The 13,041-nt window shown below is 47.9% G+C and overlaps 2 protein-coding genes across 5 annotated transcripts in view; one reads left to right on the top strand and one right to left on the bottom strand.

The window, feature by feature from the left end:
- Positions 1-12,568, bottom strand: part of ITPRIP (inositol 1,4,5-trisphosphate receptor interacting protein) — a 32,046-nt gene extending 19,478 nt beyond the window's left edge. The window contains exons 1-2 of one of the 4 annotated variants that reach the window (XM_077258076.1): positions 12,451-12,568; positions 11,813-11,940 (exon numbers count right to left, since the gene is read on the bottom strand). In XM_077258076.1, coding sequence (XP_077114191.1) covers positions 11,813-11,934 — 122 coding nt within the window. In that variant the 5' untranslated portion in view covers positions 11,935-11,940; positions 12,451-12,568. Of the gene's footprint in view, positions 1-11,812; positions 11,941-12,237; positions 12,416-12,450 lie in introns of those variants that run through there. The other 3 variants (XM_077258080.1, XM_077258079.1, XM_077258077.1) reach the window with 3 other exon arrangements.
- CFAP58 (cilia and flagella associated protein 58) overlaps positions 12,422-13,041 on the top strand; it is a 79,666-nt gene continuing 79,046 nt past the window's right edge. The window contains exon 1 of the mRNA XM_077258075.1: positions 12,422-12,661. Coding sequence (XP_077114190.1) covers positions 12,536-12,661 — 126 coding nt within the window. The 5' untranslated portion in view covers positions 12,422-12,535. The remainder of the gene's footprint in view (positions 12,662-13,041) is intronic.

Below are 13,041 nucleotides of genomic sequence, written 5' to 3'. Positions count from 1 at the left end.
ACACACAAAAATACTGCTATACCATGGACACGTAATAGTGCCATACCGTATACACATAATACTGCTATACCGTGCACACATGATAATATGGCCATATTGTGCACACATGATAATAGTGCTACACTGTGCACACATTATAGTGCCACACCATACACACATAATAGTGCTATACATATAATACAGCCATACCAAGCACACGCGATAATAGGGCCATACTGTACACACGTAATAATAGGGCCATACCGTGCACACAAGATAATAGGGCCATACCGTGCACACGTGAGAATAGGGCCATACCGTGCACACGATAATAGGGCCACACCGTGCACACATGATAATAGGGCCACACCGTGCACACATGATAATACGGCCATACCGTACACACGCGATAATAGGGCCATACCGTACACACAAGATAATACGGCCATACCGTGCACACGTGATAATAGGGCCATACCGTGCACACATGATAATACGGCCATACCGTGCACACATGATAATAGGGCCATACCGTGCACACGTGATAATAGGGCCATCCCGTGCACACGTGATAATAGGGCCATCCCGTGCACACAAGATAATAGGGCCACACCTTGCACACAAGATAATATGGCCATACCGTGCACACGTGATAATAGGGCCATACCGTGCACACATGATAATAGGGCCACACCGTGCACACAGGATAATAGGGCCATACCATGCACACGTGATAATAGGGCATTACCGTGCACACAAGATAATATGGCCATACCGTGCACACGTGATAATAGGGCCATACCGTGCACACATGATAATAGGGCCACACCGTGCACACAGGATAATAGGGCCATACCATGCACACGTGATAATAGGGCCATACCGTGCACACATGATAATAAGGCCATACCGTGCACACATGATAATAGGGCCATACCGTGCACACGTGATAATAGGGCCACACCTTGCACACGCAATAATAGGGCCGTACCGTGCACACATGATAATAGGGCCATACCGTGCACACAAGATAATAGGGCCATACCGTGCACACAAGATAATAGGGCCACACCGTGCACACAAGATAATAGGGCCATACCGTGCACATGTGATAATATGGCCACACCGTGCACACATGATAATAGGGCCATACCGTGCACACGTGATAATATGGCCATACCGTGCACACATGATAATAGGGCCATACCGTGCACACGTGATAATAGGGCCATACCGTGCACACATAATACGGCCATACCGTGCACACGCAATAATAGGGCCACACCGTGCACACATGATAATAGGGCCACACCGTGCACACATAATACTGTAGGGGCTGTGGGGTCTTTGCAGTGACCTCTGGACACAGACCAGGACCATCCTCTTCCTCCATGAACTTCGGCGCGGCCCCTCTTATCACTCCGGGTGACACGGTTGCCTCCCTCGTTTCCTCCCGTCTTCCTGTCTCTAGAGCCTCAGGGTCACGAATAATAACAATATTTGCCCTTTCTCGGCTATTTTTGTGCTCAGGAAACTCCACACGGTAGTGACCACCGGCAAATATTAATCACGGCCGCGCCCGAGGCGAAGAGGACGGCGATCGGGGGAATCATGGCGGCAAGTGAGGGATTAATCTGCAGAAGTAACTGGGGTCAATAAAAGGAAAAATCAGAGAGAAGAAAAGTAACAAAAAATGTGAAAAACTTCATAAATAAACGCAGAAGAAAGAAAAGAGGAAAAGGCGACCAATCAGCAACCAGTGCGCAAGAGAGAGGAGGATACCCTGCCATCTAGTGTCACACTGTGGAACTGCAACTGAGCACAAAGATTGTACAGGGGTCCTCAACATCGGACCTTGAACTCCTTCCTGCCAGACATTTTCTTTTTTTTTTTTTTTGCAATTTCAATTGTTTTTTTATCCCCATATTCAAAGCGCCACAGATCCCCATAACAGTGATTCATCCACAGATCCCCATAAAAGTGCGTAATCCACAGATCCCCCATGACAGTGCATCACCCACAGATCCCCCATAAGTGTGTCATCCACAGATCCCCCATAACAGTGCATCACCCACAGATCCCCCACAACAGTGCGTAATCCACAGATCCCCCATGACAGTGCATCACCCACAGATCCCCCATAACAGTGCGTCACCCACAGATCCCCCATAACAGTGCGTCACCCACAGATCCCCCATAACAGTGTGTCATCCACAGATCCCCCATAACAGTGCATCATCCACAGATCCCCCATAACAGTGCATCATCCACAGATCCCCCACAACAGTGCGTAATCCACAGATCCCCCATGACAGTGCATCACCCACAGATCCCCATAACAGTGTGTCATCCACAGATCCCCCATAACAGTGCATCATCCACAGATCCCCATAACAGAGCATCATCCACAGATCCCCATAACAGTGCGTCACCCACAGATCCCCCATAACAGTGCATCATCCACACATCCCCCATAACAGTGCGTCACCCACAGATCCTCCATAACAGTGCATCATCCACAGATCCTACATAACAGTGCATCATCCACACATCCCCCATAACAGTGCATCATCCACAGATCCCCCATAACAGTGCATCATCCACAGATCCCCCATAACAGTGCATCATCCACAGATCCTCCATAACAGTGCATCATCCACAGATCCCCCATAACAGTGCGTCACCCACAGATCCCCCATAACAGTGCATCATCCACAGATCCTCCATAACAGTGCATCATCCACACATCCCCCATAACAGTGCATCATCCACAGATCCTCCATAACAGTGCATCATCCACAGATCCTCCATAACAGTGCATCATCCACACATCCCCCATAACAGTGCATCATCCACAGATCCCCCATAACAGTGCATCACCCACAGATCCCCCATAACAGTGCATCATCCACAGATCCCCCATAACAGAGCGTCACCCACAGATCCCCCATAACAGAGCGTCATCCACAGATCCCCCATAACAGTGCGTCATCCACAGACCCCCATAACTGCGTCACCCACAGATCCCCCATAACAGTGCGTCAGCCACAGCTTCCCCTTAACAGTGCGTCATCCACAGATCCCCCATAAAAGTGCCTCACCCACAGATCTCCCATAACAGTGCGTCATCCACAGATCCCCATAACAGTGCGTCACCCACAGATCCCCCATAACTGCATCACGCACAGATCCCCATAACTTACATCTGTTACATATTTTTCCAGCCATCTACATGGGCTATGCAGTGGATATAAAAAGTCTACACACCCCTGGTAAAATGCCAGGTTTTTCTGATGTAAAAAAAACAACAATCTTTCAAAGAGGAAGAATATCAGAACTTTTCCCCCTTTATCGTCGCCTTAATCTGCACAAATCCATTCAGAAACAACCTGCAATCTTTGTGAGTGGAAAAGGAAAACTAAAGAAGTAAAATACTGTGATTGCAGAAATCTGCACACCCTTATCTAATACTTTGTTGCAGCCCCCTGCGAGTTTCTGGAAGTGTTCAGTCTTTTTGGGTCGGGGTCTCTCAGCGCAGCACATGTAGATTTGGTGGTCTTTGCTGGCTCCTCCTCTGTGAGATTTCGGGGGCATCCCCTGTGTACAGCGCCCTCTTCAGGTCCCCACAGGTTGCCCCTTGGATTCAGGTCTGGGCCATTCCAGAACTTCCATCTTCATCTGGAGAAGCCGTTCTTTTGGAAACTTGGAGGTCACTTGGGGTCATTATCGTGCTAAATGATAAAGTTCCTCCTCATCTTCAGCTTTTTAGCAGAGGCCGGAAGGTTTTGTTGCAGAATTGTCTGATATTTGCTCTGTCCAGAACTCCCTCCACCTTGACTAAAGCCTCCGTTCCAGCTTCTGAACAACAGCCCCAAAGCACAATGCAGCCCTAACCATGCCTCACTGTGGGGATGGTGATCTTCTGGGGATGTACAATGCTGCCCCCACTATGACTTACTGTGGGGATGGTGATCTTCTGGGGATGCACAACGCTGCCTCCACCATACCTCACTGTGGGGGATGGTGATCTTCTGGGGATGCACAAAGCTGCCCCCACGATCGATGCCTCACTGTGGGGATGGGGATCTTCTGGGAATGCACAATGCTGCCCCCACTATGCCTCGATGTGGGGATGGTGATCTTTTTGGGATACATAATGCTGCCCCACCATACCTCACTGTGGGGATGGTGATCTTTTGGGGATGCATAATGCTGCCCCACCATACCTTACTGTGGAGATGTGATCTTCTTGGGATGCACAATGCTGCCCCCCACCATACCTCACTGTGGAGATGTGATCTTCTTGGGATGCACAATGCTGCCCCCCACCATACCTCACTGTGGGGATGGTGATCTTCTGGGGATGCACAATGCTGCCCCCACCGTGGGGATGGTGATCATCTGGGGATGTACAATGCTGCCCCCACCATACCTCACTGTGGAGATGGTGATCTTCTGGGAATGCACAATGCTGCCCCCACTATGCCTCACTGTGGGGATGGTGATCTTTTGGGGATGCATAATGCTGCCCCACCTTACCTCACTGTGGGGATGGTGATCTTTTGGGGATGCATAATGCTGCCCCACCATTCCTCACTGTGGAGATGGTGATCTTTGGGGATGCACAATGCTGCTCCTTTCATGCTTCACTGTGGGGATGATGATTTTCTGGGGATGCCCAATGCTGCTCCCATCATGTTTCACTGTGGCGATGGTGATCTTCTGGGAATGCACAATGCTGCCTCCCCCATGCCGCACTGTGGGGAGGGTGATCATCTGGGCATGACCGGTGTCGGTTTTGCACATTATTTTGACCAAAAAGTTCCCCCCTCGAACTCAACAGAACACGTTTCCCCACATGATTTTGGCCAATGTAAGATTCTGGCAAAAAATAGTCAAGGATGGATTTTTTTTTGTAAGAAAAGGCTTCTGTCTTGACCCCCAACTCCAGGAAGAAAACGGGAGATTGTTATCACATGCAGGACGCAACCAGATTCTGCAAGGAATTCCTGCAGCTCCTTTAATGTTGCCATCGGCCTCTTTGTCGCCTACAGCACCAAATACCGTCTTGTCTTTTCATCACTTCTTCACTGTTGTGCCAAATATCAGCCAGCGTCCATAACAGATCTAATCACATAGACATTGTTTTGCACATTCTCCCGACTGACAACTTTCCACAGTGAGATCCTCTGCTGTGTTGTCAGCTGTTTACAGAAAAGAAAATGTCAGGAAAATCCACCTAGAAACTTTCTCTGGGGTTAATCAGAATCGCTGTAAATGACGGCGGCCGAGCGCTGACTACTATGTAACATGGGGGGACGTGATCGGCTGATTCTGAGCACAACCGCAGCCCTGATTAGAAGAGGGTGCTAACACTTATGCAACCACATTATTTTAGTGTTGACATTTTTATTTCTACCCTCTAAATGATTTCAGTTTCTCAATGGATTTGTGATGATTATGGGAAACATTAGGGGGGGAAATGATTCTTCTTAGCATTGTAAAAGGGGTGTGTAGACTTTTTATATCCACTGTATGTCCTATTCATACATGGATGACATATTCTGATTGACTTATCTCAAGCAAAAATACAGAATATCCCTTTAAATCCTCCAAATTTCCCATTTTTCCTCCTTTCATTGTTGCAGTTTCAAAAAAACGGGGGGCACAAACTTTCCAGTCCTTGGTAACACAACGGGCTGGTGACAAAGGCGAGCGCACCAGTCCTCCCCAGTGACTCACTGCTGACTCATAAGAACCCAGCAAGTGGCTGACACCTGCGAGAGGAGGTAACTCCTGAGCTGCTGGAAGGAAAGATGCCAACCTGTGATCTAAAGGGAGGCGTTCGGGTCACTAAGGGCTACGAGCCCACTCATCTCACGGAGAAGACATCCCCTTTAAATTTATGAAATTTAAAGGGGAAGTTCGGATTTTAACGCTCTCACTCCCAGACAGCTCCGGGGACGGCTGCGTGTAAAAAGTTCAATGAGTAAAGTCTCCAGGCAGGGCCGGACTGGCCATAGGGCACTTCTGGCAAATGCCAGAAGGGCCGGTGCCAGTGGTGGGCCGCTCAATCCGCCGCCCCCGCCGTCGCATTCAACTATACCGGCGTATAGACGCCGGTACAGTTGAATGCAATGATGGAGGAGAGAGCGTCTACAGACGCTCCTCTCCCATCATTCCCCGCTCTGCCTCTGACACTGCGGGTGCGCGATGACGTCATATCATCGCGCACCTGCTGTGTCCCGGGCAGACTGCAGCCACCGAGACAGGAGCAGGAACCAGGAAGCAACGCTGGGCACGAGGAGAGGTGAGGAGAGTTTTTTTTTTTCTGGACTGTGGGGCCATTCTCGGAGGAGGTGAGGGGAGGAAGAGAAGAGATGTGGGCTGTATATAGTTCTCTGTGGGCTGTGCTCTGTGCTGTATACTGCTGTGGGCTGTATATAGTTCTCTGTGGGCTGTGCTCTGTGCTGTATACTGCTGTGGGCTGTATATAGTTCTCTGTGGGCTGTGCTCTGTGCTGTATACTACTGTGTGCTCTGTGCTATATATAGTTCTCTGTGGGCTGTGCTCTGTGCTGTATACTGCTGTGGGCTGTATATAGTTCTCTGTGGGCTGTGCTCTGTGCTGTATACTGCTGTGGGCTGTATATAGTTCTCTGTGGGCTGTGCTCTGTGCTGTATACTACTGTGGGCTGTATATAGTTATCTGTGGGCTGTTCTCTGTGCTGTATGCTACTGTGGGCTGTATATAGTTCTCTGTGGGCTGTGCTCTGTGCTGTATATAGCTCTCTGTGGGCTGTGCTCTGTGCTGTATACTACTGTGTGCTCTGTGCTATATATAGTTCTCTGTGGGCTGTGCTCTGTGCTGTATACTACTGTGGGCTGTATATAGTTCTCTGTGGGCTGTGCTGTATATAGTACTCTGTGGGCTGTGCTGTATATAGTACTCTGTGGGCTGTGCTGTATATAGTACTCTGTGGGCTGTGCTGTATATAGTACTCTGTGGGCTGTGCTGTATATAGTACTCTGTGGGCTGTGCTGTATATAGTACTCTGTGGGCTGTGCTGTATATAGTACTCTGTGGGCTGTGCTGTATATAGTACTCTGTGGGCTGTGCTGTATATAGTACTCTGTGGGCTGTGCTGTATATAGTACTCTGTGGGCTGTGCTGTATATAGTACTCTGTGGGCTGTGCTGTATATAGTACTCTGTGGGCTGTGCTGTATATAGTACTCTGTGGGCTGTGCTGTATATAGTACTCTCTGGGCTGTGCTGTATATAGTACTCTGGGCTGTGCTTTATATAGTTCTCTGTGGGCTGTGCTGTATATAGTTCTCTGTGGGCTGTGCTGTATATAGTGCTCTGTGGGCTGTGCTGTATATATTACTTTGTGGGCTGTGCTGTATATATTACTTTGTGGGCTGTGCTGTATATATTACTCTGTATTAATAAATTAGAAAGAGCATAATGCCCCAGAACAAACAAAAAAACACATAATCAAATAATATATAATTTTAGATTTTATTAGTGTACTACAAAAAAGTTAAAAACACAGTATTATGAGGATATGGTGTATGACACCTGTGTCCACCAACAACGGACTGCACATATATATAAATATAAGGGTACAATCATGGAGCCAAATAGTATACAAAAATGCAAATGCCGGACAGTTTTTATGCAAAAGCAAACTCAATATGTAAGGTAACCGGGGGGGGTTTTTTCGGATCAAAGGTCAGTGACCAGAGTCCTTAATAAAGGGAAGGTGCCATACGATATAACCCTCACCCTATTGCAGCTGCCCGAAAGTAGAGTAACAGCATGATAAAACAATGTGCCCCTGATTGAACTCACCCATGTGTGCAAAGTCCTATGTGCGGTGTCCACAGGAAGAGCCCCGACGCACGTTTCGCGATATGTCGCTTCTTCGGGAGGCTGTATATGTGTGGCGCAATGAGAGGTGTTTTTATATCATTATGCCAGCTGCTGCTGGTTATCGCTAATAAATGCGGCGCATGCGGACAGACAAATTCGGCAAAGAACCACGCTCCTTCCGGCCATCCTAGCGGCGCCCAGAAAGGGGAAATATCCCCGTGACGTCAAATAGTCTGGGCGTCGCTATTGAAGGATGCCGTCCGGGGGCGTGGCATCGCCAAGGGTCAATCGCGCATGCGCACCGCTAGCGGCCATTTTGGAAAAGGGAAGAGGTGCTGGCAAACCGGGGATGTGAGTAAGTATAGCTGTATATTTCCCTGGATCGCACTACCATGCGTGGTTTAATTAAAAGGCAGTCTGAAAGGCAGTCATTAACCATTCAACAGGATAATACATGACTAGTGAAGTGCAGCACTACATGATCTATTTGGCACAACCCCAATCAATGCATCATAAACATATATCTCCTGTCATGCAGATATTTGGGAAAGTGACGAATGCTGCCATTCCTCCTTCTGATTAATAATCCACGAAGTCTCCCATTGAAGCACATGTCCTCTTCCAGATCAAGATAGTTAGAGGTGGCATTACCAGCAAATAAATGTGAAAAATATAGATAAAAGCTGAAACCAAGAAAAAGGACAACAAAAAGAATAGTAATTAAAAACACACATTTAAAATAAATGAAACAGAGGACAATTAGTGATATTACACATTGTACATCTATAAGAATGGGACGAAAGATAATTTCTCGTTGAGGCCGTTTGGGGTCATAGTCCCCAGCTGTACTATCCAACGGCACTCAACTTGTGCTAACGTACGTTTAAGGTCTCCGCCCCTATTGCCTAGGTGGACTTTATCAATACCCCGCACCTTAAATGTATCGGGGTTACACTCATGAAAGATTTTGAAATGTCTCGGAATAGTTCGAAGTTCCGAGACATCCTCCGCGTCCTCAGCTGCCATTATATCCCTGACATGTTCTCGGACCCTGACACGAAGCTCCCGAGATGTGAGGCCTACATAAATTAAATCACACCCACAAGTGGCGTAATAGGGGCGGAGACCTTAAACGTACGTTAGCACAAGTTGAGTGCCGTTGGATAGTACAGCTGGGGACTATGACCCCAAACGGCCTCAACGAGAAATTATCTTTCGTCCCATTCTTATAGATGTACAATGTGTAATATCACTAATTGTCCTCTGTTTCATTTATTTTAAATGTGTGTTTTTAATTACTATTCTTTTTGTTGTCCTTTTTCTTGGTTTCAGCTTTTATCTATATTTTTCACATTTATTTGCTGGTAATGCCACCTCTAACTATCTTGATCTGGAAGAGGACATGTGCTTCAATGGGAGACTTCGTGGATTATTAATCAGAAGGAGGAATGGCAGCATTCGTCACTTTCCCAAATATCTGCATGACAGGAGATATATGTTTATGATGCATTGATTGGGGTTGTGCCAAATAGATCATGTAGTGCTGCACTTCACTAGTCATGTATTATCCTGTTGAATGGTTAATGACTGCCTTTCAGACTGCCTTTTAATTAAACCACGCATGGTAGTGCGATCCAGGGAAATATACAGCTATACTTACTCACATCCCCGGTTTGCCAGCACCTCTTCCCTTTTCCAAAATGGCCGCTAGCGGTGCGCATGCGCGATTGACCCTTGGCGATGCCACGCCCCCGGACGGCATCCTTCAATAGCGACGCCCAGACTATTTGACGTCACGGGGATATTTCCCCTTTCTGGGCGCCGCTAGGATGGCCGGAAGGAGCGTGGTTCTTTGCCGAATTTGTCTGTCCGCATGCGCCGCATTTATTAGCGATAACCAGCAGCAGCTGGCATAATGATATAAAAACACCTCTCATTGCGCCACACATATACAGCCTCCCGAAGAAGCGACATATCGCGAAACGTGCGTCGGGGCTCTTCCTGTGGACACCGCACATAGGACTTTGCACACATGGGTGAGTTCAATCAGGGGCACATTGTTTTATCATGCTGTTACTCTACTTTCGGGCAGCTGCAATAGGGTGAGGGTTATATCGTATGGCACCTTCCCTTTATTAAGGACTCTGGTCACTGACCTTTGATCCGAAAAAACCCCCCCCGGTTACCTTACATATTGAGTTTGCTTTTGCATAAAAACTGTCCGGCATTTGCATTTTTGTATACTATTTGGCTCCATGATTGTACCCTTATATTTATATATATGTGCAGTCCGTTGTTGGTGGACACAGGTGTCATACACCATATCCTCATAATACTGTGTTTTTAACTTTTTTGTAGTACACTAATAAAATCTAAAATTATATATTATTTGATTATGTGTTTTTTTGTTTGTTCTGGGGCATTATGCTCTTTCTAATTTATTAATACATGTCAATTTGGGAGTTTTGCCCCTCCCCCTTTCCCTATTGGAGTGCAATGGGCACGTCCTGTATAAGGGACTTTACCATAAATGAGTATATCCGCAAGATTAGTATTTATTTTGGTATATATTACTCTGTGGGCTGTGCTGTATACTACTGCGTGGTCTGTGCTGTATACTACTGTGTGGTCTGTGCTGAATACTGCTGTGTGGGCTGTGTTATCTACTACGCGAGCTGTGCTATAGTATGCAGGCTGTGCTGTATACTATGCGGTTTGTGCTATATAATATGCGGGCTTTGCTATATACTATGGGGAGTATATTATATTCTATGGGGGAGGCCATGTTATGTACTATGTGGCTGTGTTATATGCTATTGTGGGGGTATATTATATTCTATGGGGGAGGCTGCGTTATATACTATGGGGGGCTGCATTATATTCTATGGGGGGGCTACATTATATATTATGGGGAGGTGGGCTGTATTATATTCTATGGGGGTTACATACTCTGGGGTGGCTGCATTATACTCTGTGGGGTGGCTGCATTATACTCTGGGGTGGCTGCATTATACTCTGGGGTGGCTGCATTATACTCTGGGGTGGCTGCATTATACTATATGTGGGCTGCATTATACTGTATCGAGGACTATGGGGAATACGTTATACTATATGAAGAACTATGGGGTGCATTATACTATGGGAAGTGAATTGTACTACATGGATGACTGTGGCGGTGCATTATACTATATGGAGCACTATGAGGATTGTATTATGCTATATGGAGGACTATGAGGATTGTATTATGCTATATGGAGGACTATGAGGAGTGTATTATACTATGTGGAGGACTGAGCAGTGTATTTTAATATATGGAGGACTATAGGGAGTGTATTATACTATATGGAGGACTATGGAGCACATTATAATATATGGAGGACTATGGGGTGTATTTTACTAAACAAGTAAAATGCTGCATATTCGGATTGTTTTTGCTGGAACAAAAAGCCTTGTTGTCAGCAGCACATTGCCAGTGTAAACTGTAGATGTGCTGCTGAAAACATGATACTGTATGGTGATCTATTAGTGATCGTTCTGTCTCATCATTATTCCTCAGCTGGTGGAAAGAGGCCGGGAAACAAGCGTTGAACAACTTCAGTATTGTCGATCAAACTCGTTTAGCGGCCTGAACTCAGCGCACGTAAATACAACAGAAAGGCTTCTGTGTGATGTGCAATATGTTAGCATTTGGGGACCCATTTTAAACTTTGCCTAGGGCCCCACTTTGCCTAAAACCGGCCCTGCCTACAAGTGTACAAAGATATTATACAGTCACCATGTGACAAGTGGGCCTGTGTAACTTCAAATGCCAGGGCTGAATTTTAGTCCCAGTCCGGCCCTGTCTCCAGGGGAAAGATTTTAACTATTTCCTGGCCAGGTCCCTGCGCCCCAGTCTTCTCTGGGGTCTAATTGCTGCGCGCGGTGAAGAATAAGGAATGTGAGTGGAGGGACGTTACCTGAGACGTGGTGGCACCTGGCACTGCGGGGTTAATGGCCGCACAATCCTCCTCTGAGCCGGGATAAAGGGATCACGTGAGCGGAGACGAGGCCACCGGCGGATTATAAACCTGCTGCTCATTATAAGCTGCAAAAGGGAAAAAGGAAAAAAGTTATTAAAAAAAAAGAGTTTTCTTTCTTTTTGACAGCGGGGTTGGACTCCCTGGCAGCAAACAACAGTGATTGGCTGCTTTCTGCCTATGCACAGTGTACACAGAAAGCGGCCAATCAGTGGTGTGGGCGGGGCTATACACAGCTCAGAATTCAGCGCAAAGAGTGAAAATTGCCCGGGCATGAAGGTGTTAACCTCTGTGCTGCCATTAATAATGGAAATGAAGGTCGTGTCCCCTCTAACAGACTCATTGCCATGGAAACTGTCACCCACCAAGACGCATGGACCCGGGCAGCCCCCGCCGAGCAGCAGTCGGTGATTGGAGCGCTCTACACGATGCTCAGGGGAGGAGCCTCACAATGGAGACGTTTCAACAAGGGGGAGGGGCTTTTTCTCATGACATGAATAATCTCATCATTGTATATAATGATTGGCGGACGGCGGAGGCCCCGCGCGTTATACACAGCGAGATACGTATATACACACCCTCCGTATACAGCGCTCCCGGGATGCACAGCGGGCGGCGCCCTCTGCCGGTCTCAGCGCGCTCTGCTGCCCAACAGCTGGTCACATGGTAGTATGTCGTCACGTGACTGCCTTCCTGCTTCTCCCTTCTACGCATGCGCACGGCCGGTTGCCTGGATACAGAGAGACGCGCAGAAGACTCGCACGAAAATCCAGCAGCATCATGACTGAGGTGAGAGGAGGGGGACACCGGGAGGAGAGCGGACACCGGGAGGGGGGCACCGGGAGGAGAGCGGACACCGGGAGGGGGGCACCGGGAGGAGAGCGGACACCGGGAGGAGGAGAAGGACGGGAGCACCGGGAGGAGAGCGGACACCGGGAGGAGGGGGAGCACCGGAGGAGGGGGAGCACCGGGAGGAGAGCGGACACCGGGAGGAGGAGGAGGGCGGGAGCACCGGGAGGAGGGGGGCGCTGTCCGGTTATAGTTCACTACATACGGATTATGGCTCCTCTAATGGCGGGGAAGTACAAGTCCCAGTGTGCTCTGGAGCTGCTTGTGGCTGGTAGTCGGAGACACTGGACACCTGAGATGACGGTGATCTGATCTGTGTG

The sequence above is a fragment of the Ranitomeya variabilis genome, chromosome 4 (assembly GCF_051348905.1).
Source record: "Ranitomeya variabilis isolate aRanVar5 chromosome 4, aRanVar5.hap1, whole genome shotgun sequence".
Classification (NCBI taxonomy): domain Eukaryota; kingdom Metazoa; phylum Chordata; class Amphibia; order Anura; family Dendrobatidae; genus Ranitomeya; species Ranitomeya variabilis.
This window is presented reverse-complemented; position numbering and strand designations above follow the sequence as displayed.